The sequence below is a fragment of the Buteo buteo genome, chromosome 26 (assembly GCF_964188355.1).
Source record: "Buteo buteo chromosome 26, bButBut1.hap1.1, whole genome shotgun sequence".
Classification (NCBI taxonomy): domain Eukaryota; kingdom Metazoa; phylum Chordata; class Aves; order Accipitriformes; family Accipitridae; genus Buteo; species Buteo buteo.
Genome location: NC_134196.1, coordinates 415196 through 429746, shown reverse-complemented (window position 1 = coordinate 429746; position 14551 = coordinate 415196). Strand labels below are relative to the sequence as shown.

The following is a 14551-nucleotide window of genomic DNA, read 5'->3' as shown; positions in this document are numbered from 1 at the left end:
TGTGTCATTGCAAGGGTTCTGCCTTCCCAGGTACGGAACTTTTGTATTTGTCTGTGTTGAATATCATAAAGCATTTGTCATCCCATTTCTCCAGCTTGTCTGGGTCATGATGAGTCCTTTGAAAATACATGAATCTGTGATTTCTTCCTAAAGAAAAATAGACGAATCTTGTATTTCTGCTTCATCGTAACTTCTAGGTAGAGCTTGATCAAGGATTCACTACTTAGAAAGGCTATGCTTTTGTACCTTCTTGTGATTGCTGTCTGTGCACATCAGTTCTAGCCCATCTGTAAGGAGAATGTTGTGGTTACAGGATTATGGAACAGTAAGAGTATGACAGCGCAGTCCAGAATAACTTGCAAATACGGTTCAGATACTCTTATGCTTACTTATTATTTTTATTTCCATTTATATGTATATTTTGGCAGAACTGACATTCAGATATGCATCCAGTCAGTCATTAAGCAGATCTAAATGCTTGCAGCTGTAGAAATTATTTAAAGGTATTATCAACTGTTTAGTGATGGGTGACCACCTTTGTGTTCAGATCCACAGCAAATAGCGTGACTTAAGGCAACTGTGTGATAAATACAGTGATAACTTAGTGATATGCAATCCTTTAAAAAAATAGTAATTTCATTCATTGCTTCTGCCTGTCTAGCATCAGGATAATGAGATCGCAGCTTATCAGTGAAAAATAAGCTGTTAGCCAGTTGTAAAATTATCTCTGTATTATGGTTTGAACCTTCTTAACTAGAGAGGTTTAGCTGGGCACTGTGTTTAAACCACTTTTAGTTAAACGAGCTAAACTTGTTCAGAGTGATGGAAGTCTGTAAGGAAGGGTCTTACTTGTCCTTGAAATTACTTTGTTCTCTACATAGAACTCAGAAAGCTCAGCTTTGAAACTTGTAACATATTTTAAAGACATTCTAGGTCTGTGTATCTTTCCATGGAATATTTGTATCTTTCAGTTGAATATTAAAATCTGTAAATTGTGGGAAAAGTACTCTTGAACTTAATGACTCTCCTTTAGATCCTTAGGTAAATGAGTCCTGTTTTATGGATAACAATTAAATATATGAAGCCTATCTATAAGTCTTAAAAGCAGGTGGCATAGGCACTATGCCATTTTATTATCTTAAAAATAAATCAGATTGGGTTTGAAGAATTTATGTGGTATGAATATTTCTTGTATAAATTAACAAAATGAAAAATCTCATAATTTCTGGTTTTGGTTTTCTGACTTCTTCCTTTTTCTGATTTATTAGGTGACTTATTTTAAATCATTCAAATGTTTTTCATAATAGAAGTTAAATTTATTGTTAAGAGAACACCAGGCATATCTTTGCAGCTAGAACTTTGTCTAAAAAAGCTAGTAAACTCTGCTGTAATAACAAAATGAAAATAGGATATTGGAGTAGTGTACAGATCAAGATGTGCTTAACAGTGCTGACTTGTTCTGTTATATTCTGGATCAATTTTAATGTAATCTTAAAAGTAATAGTTTTGTGTTGTATGTAGGGAGCACAGGAGGTAGCAAATACAGCCTGTACAAAACACATAATGGACATTCATGGTACATATAATAAAAGTTTTCAGGAAGTGTTAACATTTTTCATTTTAACCTCTTTGTATTTGGGGGTGTTATTTCAGATTTTTCTTTTTTTAAGAATTTCCTGAACTGTTATGTGTTTAAATAACTAGTCTTAAATTGTGATGCTTTGTATCAGGAAGAAACTTTAAACGAAAATTCATATTTGTTAAGAAAAGAAGAATCTAGGCCTTTTCTACCATAAAGATTATGGTTGAATTTGCCAATTGTAAATAGATAGAGAAATATATTAGTATTTTGTTACTGAAATTTTTATACTTTTTTTTCCTAGGTGAAAAATAAACTAAAATAATATATTGAGAACTTTAACTACGTTAAAAATTTCAGAGGTAACTTTGAGGCATTCAGTTGATTTTAAAGCTAAGCAAATCCAGAAGCCAATCTTCCTGTGTTGTACGGTAGCTCAAATTTTTGTTCTGAAGGTATCTCTGATTTTTTTCATCTCTGCCTTCTCTCTGTGTCACACTTATTTCTCTTGCCTTCCCCAGCATGGTTTTTCATAAGCATTCAGTAGGACTCTTACAAGACTTTTGTAGGTCAGCATAAGTAACTCTTGGGGGTTTTTGTTCTGTTTGTAGAAGAGGTGGAGGAGGAGAGAAGAAAGGAGAGTGAAGAGGGTGGAGAAGAAGAGGCCCACAAAGAAGAGGAGAAGCACACAGAGAGAAGTATGTAATATTAAAACTATTATGCTCTACTGGTCGTACATGTTAGAAACACAGAACTGTTGAAGTTGGAAAGGACCTTTGGAGAATATCTTGTCCAAACCACCTGCTCAAAACCAGGTCAGCTAGAGCAGTTTGCTCGGAACCATGTCCAGACAGGTTTTGAGTATCTCCACAAGCTTCCAGTGTTCCACTTCCAGTGTTTGACCACCCTCACAGTAAAAAAAGTTTTGATATGTTTGAATGGAATTTCCTGTATTTCAATTAGCATCCATTTCTCTCGTCGTTTCACTGGTACTCACTAAGAGTCTTGCTCTGTCTTTTTTCACCCTCTACCCATCAGGTAGTTTACACGCATCAAAAAATCTCCCCTAACCGCCTTCTCGAGTTGAACAATGCCAGCTGTCATTTCCTCATATGACAGATGCTTCAGTCCATAAAACATCTTGGTGGCCCTACAATGAAGTCTCTTCAGTATGCTCATGTCTGTCTTGTATTTAGAAGCCCAGAACTGGACACAAGACTCAAGGTTCAGTCTCACAGTGCTGATTAGAGGGGAATAATTGCCTCCCTTGACCTGCTGGCAATACTCTTCCTCAGGCAGCCAAGGATGTTGTTGGCCTTCTTTGCCAACAGGGCACATTGCTGGCTCACATTAAACTTGATGTGCGTGAAGACCACCAGGGCCTTTTCTGCAAAGCTGTTTTCCAGCCAGTCAGTTCCCAGCCTGTACTAGTACATGGGTTTATTCCTACCCAAGTGTGGGACTTTGCATTTCCTTGTGTTGAACTTCATGAGGTTCCTGTTTGCCTATTTCTCCAGCTTGTCAAGGTGACTCTGAATGGAAGCATAACCCGTCTATTGTAGCAACCAGTTTTGTATCATCTGCAAATTGCTGACGATGCCCTCAATCCCATTATCTAGGTGATTAATGAAGATGTTAGCATTGGTACCAGTATCATCCACTGGTGTGCGTTACTAGTGACGAGCTCCAAATGGACTTTGTGCCGCTAATCACAGCTCTTGGAGAACTAGTTGAGCCAGTCCATTTATCTAGGCCATACATCATCAGTTTGTCTCTGAGAGTGGTTTGAGTGTCAAAAGCATTATTAAAGACAAGATAAACAGCTTCCACTGCTCTCCCCTCATCCACTAAGCCAGTCATCTCATTGTAGAAGGCTATCAGGCTGATGAAGCATGATTTCCCCTTGATAAATCCATTCTGACTATTCCCCATCACCTTCTAAATATGTTTGGAGATGATTTCTGGAATTACTTGCTCCATCACATTCCCAGGGATTGAGGTGAGGCTGACTATCCTGTAATTCCCTAGGTCCTTCTTGCCCTTCCTGAGGATTAGAAGAAAGCGAATGTCACTCCTGTCCTCAGGAACCTTCTGTGATTGCCACAACCTTTCAGAGGTTGAGTGTGGCCTTGCAGTACCTCAGCCAGCTCCCTTGGCACTTGCGTGCATCCTCCTGGCTTGGATGGGCTTGTGTACGTCTAGTTTGCTTAAGTGTTAACTCAGCGCTCCTCCACTGAGAGCAAGTCTGCCTTTACTCCAGACTGTCCCACTGGTCTCGGGGAGCTGGCATTGCTAAAGGCAAGTCTTCTCATTAAAGTCTGAGGCAAAGGCGGCATTGAGTGCCTGGGTTGTTTGTGTCCTTTGTCACTTGCTCTGTTGCCTCATTCAGCAGAGGGGACATATTTTCCCTAGTTTTCCTTTTGCTGCTGGTATACTGGTATACTTGTACCTTTCATGCCTGTCCCCAGATTCAGCTTAGAGTGAGCTTTGGCTTTCCTAAGCCCATTCCCACCCACATAGTGACTTTATCTTTCTCATAGGTCACCTGTCCCTAGCAGATGGGGGCCTCCATCCACTGCAGACAGGGAGTCACTTGCTACTAATATGTGGTGCTACTGCACGGCTCAGGCTTAGCCAGTTCAGACACTTCATGGGGCGGAGCTGCCCACCCCATATCTGCTATAAGGGCACTGAACCAAATCTGTCATTGTCCTGTACGTCTGCAGGCAGAGTGGGAGCTGCTGTCCTGGTGCTTCCAGCCTTTGTCATCATGGGAGTCTCCATTTCCCATCTGCGTAAGCTCAGGCTGTAACTGTACCTCCTTTGGTACAATTGAGGGTTGTGGTTCTTGAGGCTGCAGGATCTTGGCATATATCCAGCCAATCTGTTTCTCATAATTTCTGATGTTGTTCCATCCCTGACTTCCTCCCATAGCTCCTTTAACCTAGTAACACAGGTCTCCCACTAGTTTGCACTTTCTGTAGCCAAGAAGCTCATCTCCCACTGCCACAGCCTTAGCCGGAATGGGAGGCCCTAGATAATCCCTGCAGCCCAAGGCTTGCAAAGCCATATCTTCCCCCAGAATAGCTCACTCTGGGTGGAGGCTCTGACACTACTGGGAAAGTTGTTCCAGTGGCTGCTGCAGACCACACCATGTGGCACATCACCACCATTACTGAGTGCAGGGACCATCCACCTTCTGTGCACCCCACTGTGCAAAGTCCTGTGTTTGTTCACTGCTTTCTGGGAGCTGTCCTCTAGGCCCAGCAGTAATGTAGACCTCTCCCTAGTACCTGCTGAACGGGTGTTTGAGCCTCCATAAGGAATCAGCTGGAACAGAAGCACAAAGCACCCTTTGATCAAGAATAGCTAATGAGCTCATTAGAAGCTGCTAGTTTCCTAGAAGTCACAGCCTCCTTTAGATAGATCCTTTTCGCTAGTAGCAAGCACCCTGAAGCTCTTCAGAGAGAATCTAACTGCAGTGAAGTTCGATGCAGCATCTGCTTCAGAACAAAGTACCTGAACATTAAACATGTTCTATTAAATATGTAAGTAGCTCTTGCATGTTACAAACTACTTGTACTGTTCCGTGGTTAAGCTTTTTCTAAAGAGACTGACTAGGAGTAGGAAAGAGTCGTATTGAAGATCATAATAAACTTGTCTTCACTAGTCTGGGAGTAGTGTTCTAACTATATACGGGCTGTTTTTTAGTTTTATTTCTACAAGTTTTTCTGATGGATGGAAGAAAGTTGGAGATGTAGCTCTGATTGGTTGGTTGGTTGTTTTTTGGGGGTTTTTTTTCTTCATTTTCCGGTGTTTACAGACATTCTGGAAAAAAAAAGATGAACTCATACCTTAAACATATATATGGCTTGCAAATATTCATCATTCTTCAAATTTTTATGAAGATCCCTGTGGCCCTATAAAACTTACCTAAAATCTGAGGACCTACGCTTTCACAAACTTTTAAAAATAACCTAGGCTGTCATGCAGATTTTAAAATACTACCTTTTAATAATTTTTAGTACAATAGTGCAATTAGTGCAACTCTCAAAAAAAAATCACAAACCATCAGAAAATCAGATCAGACTGAAAGCATCAGAAATCTAACCATCAAAAAATCAGACTATAAGAAATTTGTGAAGTTAGAAATACAGCTCAGAGTGTATGTAGTACAAGTAAAAGAAAAAAATGGCAGAGGAAAGTAACTTTGTTATGCTGTTTCAATCTCCAGTGAATCTTCATTCATCTAATTCCTGTGCATCCTCAGGTTTGGAGTGGAGGGGTTGGGAGGTATGGCCTATGGTGTTTTGATGGTGGTCAGGTACACACAGTATGCTCTGTAGCTTCCCTTCCTGATAATTTACCTAGGCTTGTTGTTTTTTTTTTTTTTTATATGTGGATCTCTAGAGGATACAGTGCCAGGAGCTGGATGAGTGAATGAGGTCTCTTTGGTTCTTTTGTGTTTCATCACTGTGATGAAAATGATTTTTATAATATAGTTCTGTTTTGAGCCTGTTCTTTTGTTAGATTTTTACTTTCCTTCTTACCCAAGAAGTAAGAAAAAGGTTTGAATCTTTTTTCAGTCAGGGATTGGAGGTACAGGTTAAAACTTCATGGCAGGTAGAAAAAAAGTTCATTGCTGACACAGGCAGAATAGGTGTGGTTTTATTTGGCTGGAATCCTGAGAAAAGGATTCCTTTTTCAGAAGAGAGTTTTGTTATGCTTCTCAGAAGCCATACTTCATTATAGGAAGGTGCTGATGGGAGCAGGAAGAACTTGGAGGCAAGTTCTGGAGAAGGGAATGGTGGTACTAGAGCTATTTTGCATTTGGGGCCATGGTTTGGTGTCTTAAAAAGCAGAACTCACTAACAGGGCAGCAGTGTACAGAGACAAAAGGGACTGTTGTTCTGCTTTGGTGTCATCAAACATCCTGTTTTTCCAAAGGCTTTCTTCCTGGTTTAGGATGAAAAAGTTTAAACTGGTGACAAATGAAACTTCATAATAATCAAGGCATTCTGCAGATACCTGTTTTTTCAAGGGTTCCTCACGAGTAGTTGTATCTAATTATTCCAGGTGAAGCGTCAAGGAGAAAGCGTTCCAAATCTGAGGACATGGACAGTGTTCATTCTAAACGTCGTCGGTACATGGGAGAAGATTATGAAGCAGAACTTCAAGTAAAAATTACAGCCAGAAAGGATGTTGACCAAAAATTACAAAAGGTAGGATGGAAGTGTGGAACGAAGATGGCAAACACGCACCTGTCACTTGTCTAACCATCTTTGAATTAGCTATCCTTTCCCACATACTCCCTGCCCCCCAAACACTCTTTTTTGTGGTTGAAAATGGGACGTAATTCAAATAACAAAGGTGGTTAATTCATATAAAGTTCCATATAGCCCTGCTTTTAAGAAGAGACCAAATACCATTTGAAAACTATGTTGCCAGAGTTAAATTTGAAATGTGCTAAATATTTAAACTCTTAGGTCTTATGTGACTATAGATGTAGAATCTTAGCAAAGGAGGTATAAAGGTTTATATGTGGTGCGCTTATATTGTGTGCCTAGCTTTAAAGAAAGTCTGTCTCCAAACAAGAGTGCAATCAACATAGGGTTTTTCAGATTGTTATAGAGTTGTTAATTGCCTGATTGCACCATTGGCATGTAAAGAAACCTCTGGTCTTGAAGAAAAAAAGATTGTGCCCTTCTTCATTAGTTAGTTTGCTAGTGTGTATTGTAACTTCGTTGATGTAGGATGCAGAAAACTGAATGACATTTGTGGCTTGTTTATTTTTGTTTCCTAAGGCAAATTTTTGCACTGCAATAGGTATAGGAGGGAGAAAAAATTTGTAATAAATAATAAGGTATCAAGTAAACTTTGTGGAAATGAGTCTTTTTCCATTTTTAGCTTCTGCAAGAAAAGCAACGTGGGGCATTTCTGCTAGGGGGAAAGTGCATCTCAGAAATAAAGTTTTGTTGAATGGCTTTAGTTACTGTTCTTTGAATGCCAGTATTCCTCTCAAGAACAGAAAAGTAAAAGGAAAAATTAATTTGTGTAAACACAGCACTTTATGAAAATATCTTCTGCAGTTAAGGTTCTTTTTATATGTAATAAGCTTTTATACACATCATACTGCAATGAAATTAATTTCTTGAATTAATGGCAAAGAGGGACCATTTGTATTTGCCAAAATAGATGTAGAAACTTTTCTTAGCTGTGCAACCGCATGCTTACTGGTGATTATAGATTTATTTGATTGATGAGGCACAACTGTTGTCATTGTTCTGTTTGTAGCAGGATACTGGTTAAGAATTGAGTATATTTTTATAGATGGTCTCCCAAATTCTGGGATTGCATTGTTATTTTTCTTTTTTTTAATAATAATTTTGCAGATTATCCAGAGACTGTTAGAAGAAAAACTTACTGCTTTACAGTGTGCTGTATTTGACAAGACTCTGGAGGACTTGAAAACCCGAATAGAGAAAGTAGAATGTAACAAGAGGCATAAAACTGTGCTTACTGAATTACAGGTGAGTGTTTGTATGTTGAACTGCATACTAGAGTCAAATTTAAAAATAAGGTCCTCAACATTTAGTAGTAAGTCTCTTGTAGTTGTCAGTAGGGAAGCTGTTTTGACTCCGCAAAGGGAAAGGGCGGGGGGACCAGCAAATACTAATGTTGCTTTTGAGTTGTAAAATTCTATTTCCCTACTCAGAAAGAAGCAAGCAACCAATTAATCATCAAAAAAAAACCCAAAGTAAATCCTCCTTCTGGCAAACTGATTCATTAGTTGTTAGTAATCCACTTTTCCACTCTTCTGTTCCACTTAGACATTCTTCAAATAAATGTTAAGTATGAAAATATCTAATGCCTCTGTGAAGCCAGAATTTCACTTAGAAACAGAAAAGTGCAGAAACAGGGGGACAATAGTACTGGACTTTGTAGAATGTTCAAACAAAGAAACATCACATGATACTTACCTATTTCCCCAGAAACTAAGTAATTATGTTCTAGCAAGGAAAAAAATAACTAGTGTTGAATGCAGTATGCTTTCTTGCATTCTTTATAGAAATTATGTACATAGTGGTGACGTGAGGAACATCAAAAAAATCGAAGAATTTTGAAGTGACAAGACAATTAAGAGCTTATGTCATAACAAATTCAAACAATAAGGCCACTTTACTTTTAACATAAAAAAAAGTATGGAAGTTTGCCAGACCAGTTCATGCGACATAACTCTTCCCCCTCGCCACCCCAGACGTTTTATGCTGACTTTTTGTTAAGTGCTAAGATGCTTAGCCATCAACTACAGTGTCAAATTAATAACATCATATAAGGCTGTGAACATGTTGATGTTAATATACTCGCAATGTCAGCTTACTTCGTTTTTATTACGCAAGGTGCTCCAAAACACCTCTACATTGCAAAAGGTAACAGAAATTGACATATAAATGTAATTAAAGGCAGACTATAATTGTAGCCTGTCATCTTGCTTTGTGAAAATGTGAAAGAAGTGAGGTTTCTAAGTGGACCAGCTCCTTTTAGGTAAGTTCTGAAATCATGGTATATGAAACTCGCTGATTTTTTAAAAATCTTCCATTCTTCTAGTGCTAACCTAGTGTTTTCAGGAGTTCATAAAAAGAATTTAACTCTTTGTTTCTGTGAAAAAAAAGAAAAGAAAAAGTACCTGCTTAGAACAAATGGCACAGCTACTGCCTCCAAAATTAAGTCAGCCATCAGAACTGCAACCTAGACAGGGTAAATTAGGATCTTGTAATGCTGAGGCAATTAAAGAAGGATTGGTCACCAAATAGTGTATTGGGGGAGGCACAAGAAGTAAAAGACAAGATGTAAGAGTGGTGCTTAAGAAGATAATGAACCTGACACCTGAACATCAAATAGAGCAGAACAAAGCTGACAGTAAGGGGTGTGTGTGATATGTAGTGTATCAGTGAGAGAGAGAAATAGGATAAATGGGGAAAGAGTAGGTAATACGAAAGGCAAAAAGGGGTGCATTTTTCAATGTGGTTGGTACATAAGGCATTAAAACAGTCAAATGCTTTCAGTTGCTTTCATTCATGCAGAGTATTACATGAACCTCTGCAAGATGGATTGCTTGTACAATTGTGAATAGGAAGGAAAATAATTCAGGTTATCTCTAAGATACCTTGATTGTGATACATGAATGTGTCTTTCTGCTGCTCTGAAGTAATGTAGTTGTACTGTATTTCAAGGAAGAATAATTTCCCCTGATATGAAAATAGTCTTTGACTTGATGTCTTAATTATATATCTTTTAGTTTGTGTAATTTCTTTAGTGGTTCTTGGGGAGGATATTTATGGGTTTGTTTGTTTGTTTTCATCTTCTTCCCATTTAGGCTAAAATCGCTAGATTGACAAAGCGGTTTGGAGCAGCCAGGGAGGACTTGAAGAAAAGACAGGAAGTAAGAACTAGATTTGTTATATTTGTTTTTCTGAGTTAGCCTAAACTTTATGTTTGAAACAAAGAAATTTTATGTGCAGAAAGATGTGACCTGGTTGTTCAATGGCGTTCACAAAGTAGGTTTGTCTTGTTATGTTAAAGGCAGTGATATGAAAGAATAGTCTTTTGACATCTGTTGTGTAATTCTGATTTGTACAGAAGGTTCTTAAGGTATTATTAGTGTGAAACCACCTTAAACTCTATGTCAGTAAATCTAATTTACTTCGGTCTGAAGAGTACAGAGTAAATAAGAGCAAATTTTGGGGGTGGAGGGAGGAGAGGAATGGATACATGCAATAGTATTTCTCTGTTTCCAGAATGATTATTTTGGAGTAATTACTGTGAAGAGGTGGAAGCTAAAAGTCCATGAACATTCAAGAATAAATTTTGATCCTCATGCTATAAAAACCCGAAGGCAAGACACTTATAAAAATGCAGGATGTAGGAGAGGGAGGCAGGTAGGACCAAGAAGGTTTGGGGAGTTGTAGAACATGTCAAGTTCTCCTGCAGTGTTAGCTCCAGAAAATGTGTATCTCACACAGAAATGAATGAATATAAAATATAATAAAAGCATAAGTTTGCAAGCTGACTTATGGTTGTCTTGTTATGGCTTTTTTTTTTGCCTTTTGTTTTTGGTTTTTGTTGTTGTTGCTGTTTGGTTTTTTTTTTTTGTAGAATTCACCAAATGCACCCCTGTCTCCAGGGAAAGCAGCAAGTGACACTGCAAACACGATCAATGCAACATATCGGTAAGCAAACCACATTGCTGTGACCGTGTTAAAATTTACAATAGGACACTTAAGATAGTGTAATGGATAATCCCTGTATTTTCTTCTTTATAAAGTGCTTTTCCTTCATCGCTCTTCAATTGTAAAATTAGATTTTCTTTCACAGAAGTCATAAATGGACAGTATTGAATCCATTCTTAGGTAAACTGAGATGAGTGTTGTTTCAGCAGTTAAAAAATAATGGATAAAAATGGAAGTTTAATTTTGAGGAAGGGAAAATTCTCATGGTGAAAGGCAAACTTGGTGCAAGCACTTGAAAATTTGCAAATAATTCTGCATATATATATATATATATTTAGTAGGGGAATATCCAAAGTTAATTTGCAGGGGGGGGCAGGGCAGAAAATAAATGGGTTTAGAAAATGTCAATGAAAAGAATATCTGTAAAATAAGGCTTTTTTTTTTTATCATTCTACTGTTCATAATTATAGCTGGTATGGCTCACTGAAAAATGCTAACTGAAACTTTGCTTCTTAGAAATGCTGGCACAGTGAGGCAGATGCTGGAGTCAAAGAGGAATGTAGGAGAGAGCACGCCAGCAACTTTTCAAGCCCCTGTGAATGCAGGTAAGAAACTGTCTATGGAATATACACACACTTCTTAAAAGTTTTACTGCTTTCCATTAAATAAGTAACTAACTGAACATCATATGACGTCAAAAATCATTCTTTTTAGCTCCTTACCACATTCCCAGTTTATATTTGTGTAGTGTGCTTACCGGGTAAGGGAAAAAATGTGTTGATTTGGCCAGCCAGAACATGTGGGTAGATGAGATGCTTCAGCAGACTGCTTGCTGGGTATGGCAGCAAAACTTGCAGTCTCTCAGCTGCTGAGAGGTGAAACATATGGCTCATAGGCCATTTTTTGTACATGATCATAGTAGGATGCTGGTATCTTCCCTTCTACCTAATGGCTACAGAAGGTGAGTGGGGAACTAAAGGAAGTAATAAGCCACATTTCTTAAGGGAATCAAGTTGAAAAATGGAATTTCTGGGTTAGAATTTTATAGGGAATGTAGAATCAAAACCACTATTAATTACATTCATTGTAGTCACACCATGTTTGGTTTTAAAAATAGTTCACCTAATATTGAATGCTGAATCTTTTCCACAGAATCATCTCATAGTAGGCATATACTGGCTTTCTGTACTGTATTATGCTCCTGATCTTTAGATTTAATCCTGAAATTTTGTTGCATAAAAGCGAGTATCTTGAGTATCTTCTCTGACACATTAATCCTTGATTTCAGTAGAACCTTCTGGATACAAGGTCCTACCTATACAAAGCAAATTAGTCCTAACTGACTTAGTTTTTCTTTTCTTGTGTTTTCTGAAGGACGAGTTTTTCTTCTGTTTCTGTAATGAGTGTTTAAAATGTTATATTTCATGTGTTCTCAACAGTTGCATCTTGGGGCTTTCTTCAAGCCTGTTTGTGTCATAGTTCTTTGTATATCTTAATTTTTTGCCATTTATATGTAGTTCTTTCAGACAGAAATACAGTATTGACTGTATCTTTAACTAGGCCATTGAATATCAGAGTGTACAACAGAAGATGACTATCTGTAACGTTTCTTTGCAAAAACGCTAATCATATACCACATTTTTCATAGAATCATAACATGGTTTGGGTTGGAAGGGACCTTTAAAGATCATCTAGTCCGACCCCCCTGTCATAGGCCAGGACGTCTTTAACTAGATCGGGTTGCTCAAAGCCCTGTCCAGCCTGACTTTGAACACTTAGGATGATAGGGCATTCAGAACTTCTCCAGACAACCTGTTCGAGTGACTCACCCACCACCCTCATCATAAATCGTTTCCATTTGTTGTGCTGGAGTGAAACTTCCAACTTGGTTCAAATACTTAATTTTTTTTCTTTTTTTTTTTTTTTTTTTCTTTTTTTTTGGCGGGGGGGGTGTAGTGCCAGCTTCCAGTCTTGCGGCTCCTCCGACAGTTGTCAGTGGACACCCTAAGCCTCAGACTCCAGTGACCTCCACCAGCTCTTTGACAACAGCAGTTCTTCCCACAGCTAACGCAGCTACGGTTGTAGGCACTAACCAAGTGCCCAGTGGCAGCACTCAGTCAGTGTCTGTCTCATTGCAGTCTTTGCCCGTAATCTTGCATGTACCTGTCGCAGTGTCATCCCAGCCTCAGCTCCTGCAAGGCCACACAGGGACTTTGGTCACTAACCAACAGTCAGGCAACGTTGAATTTATATCCGTACAAAGCTCATCTACAGTTGGTAGCCTTACCAAAACTACAGTGTCTTTGGCCTCCACTAACCCAACTAAACCAAATAACAGCCCATCTGTGCCCAGTCCTGGCATTCAGAGGAACTCTCCAGCCAGTGCTGGGCCAATAGGCACAACGTTGGCAGTACAGGCTGTTTCTACTGCACATCCTGTTGCCCAGGCCACAAGGACTTCTTTGCCCACAGTGGGTACTTCAGGACTTTATAATGCTACCAGCAGTCGAGCCCCCCTACAGATGAAGATTCCCCTCTCTGCATTTAGTAGTACAGCTCCTATTGAACCACCCACCATTACAGCGCCCAGAGTTGGTAAGTTATGCTTGAATGTTGACACTGGGAAAAGAAAATAGTTCTCAAAGGGAAACCCAAAACTGCACTCCTGTGGAAATTTGTTTGTTAGTCTGTTTTACTGAGATGTTTCTTCTGGGTTGCCTTTCTGTTGAAATTGTCAAGATCAAAATCATCTCTGTCATAGATGAGTTTCAGCCATTGTTGTAAATAATCTCTCCTTAGAAGGAGTCAGTAGCGTGGCTCTGTCAGCTTTATTTTATTTAGAAATTGATTTTTATAATTCCTAGCATGAAGTCAGAAACTCCTATTCTACCATTACCAACTTGGTATTTATTTTTAATACAGCCTCTTAAAATAATCTGGCTGCCTTTCTAAGCAAAGACATACTGAAAGGAAAGTATAGTCATTAACTTAATTTTCACAACACTTAAAAGTAAACAAAATGGGGGGAAAAAATGCAGCTGAATACTAACCTAGCTCCAAAGAAGTACATTTTATTGTATTTAAAATAAAGTCTCAGAACACAATGAATGTTTAAATAACAGTATCTAGATTAAATATTTTTAAGTATTTTCTCTCCATCTTTCACCATGCCACGATGATTCTCTGCACTGGTGATTTTACGTACCTTGAAAATTTTTTTCTAAGAGGTTCTCAAGATATAAGTGAGTTGGAATTATAACAAGTTTCTCATTAGCACAGTTAAAATGAACTCAAGCAGAGCTTGACATCAGAACTAGTTTTATTTCATTTTCCCATCTCTAAGTTACCTATGTTAAAATCTGTCTTCCATAGAGTTAGACAGTTACATGCTTTGTATTGATTTTTAGCTCTAAAGGTAATGTAATGATTTAACACAACATAAAAAGGGTTGTGACAGATCAGGCACAGTGACCAAAGGAAGGGCCTACGTGTCCAAAAAACTATGTCTCGTTTTGTGCAGTTCACATAGCCTTAGTGTATACCCTAGTAGTTTTCTCACCAGAATTGAAACACTGCTTTGGGCCAGCACTGTTGCTAAGCTCTGATTAAAATTAATAAGAACAGAGAATTTGGATTTAAATGTCTCCATCAAATATTCAAGCAACTTCTGCTTAAGTTGCTAGTTTAGATATATGTTTGGCTGAGCTAATAAAAATACTCAGTCTCACTGCACAAATTGTCT

The 14551-nt window shown here is 38.3% G+C and overlaps 1 protein-coding gene across 9 annotated transcripts in view; it reads left to right on the top strand.

The window, feature by feature from the left end:
* ATF7IP (activating transcription factor 7 interacting protein) overlaps positions 1–14551 on the top strand; it is a 106280-nt gene that overhangs the window by 59675 nt on the left and 32054 nt on the right. For all 9 annotated transcript variants that reach the window (XR_012654456.1, XM_075057914.1, XM_075057913.1 and 6 more), the window contains 7 exons: positions 2191–2277; positions 6656–6801; positions 7972–8109; positions 9957–10022; positions 10736–10809; positions 11326–11414; positions 12766–13404. Coding sequence is in view for 8 of the 9 variants with exons in the window: in XM_075057914.1 (XP_074914015.1) it covers positions 2191–2277; positions 6656–6801; positions 7972–8109; positions 9957–10022; positions 10736–10809; positions 11326–11414; positions 12766–13404 (1239 nt within the window). In the remaining variant the exon portion in view is untranslated. The remainder of the gene's footprint in view (positions 1–2190; positions 2278–6655; positions 6802–7971; positions 8110–9956; positions 10023–10735; positions 10810–11325; positions 11415–12765; positions 13405–14551) is intronic.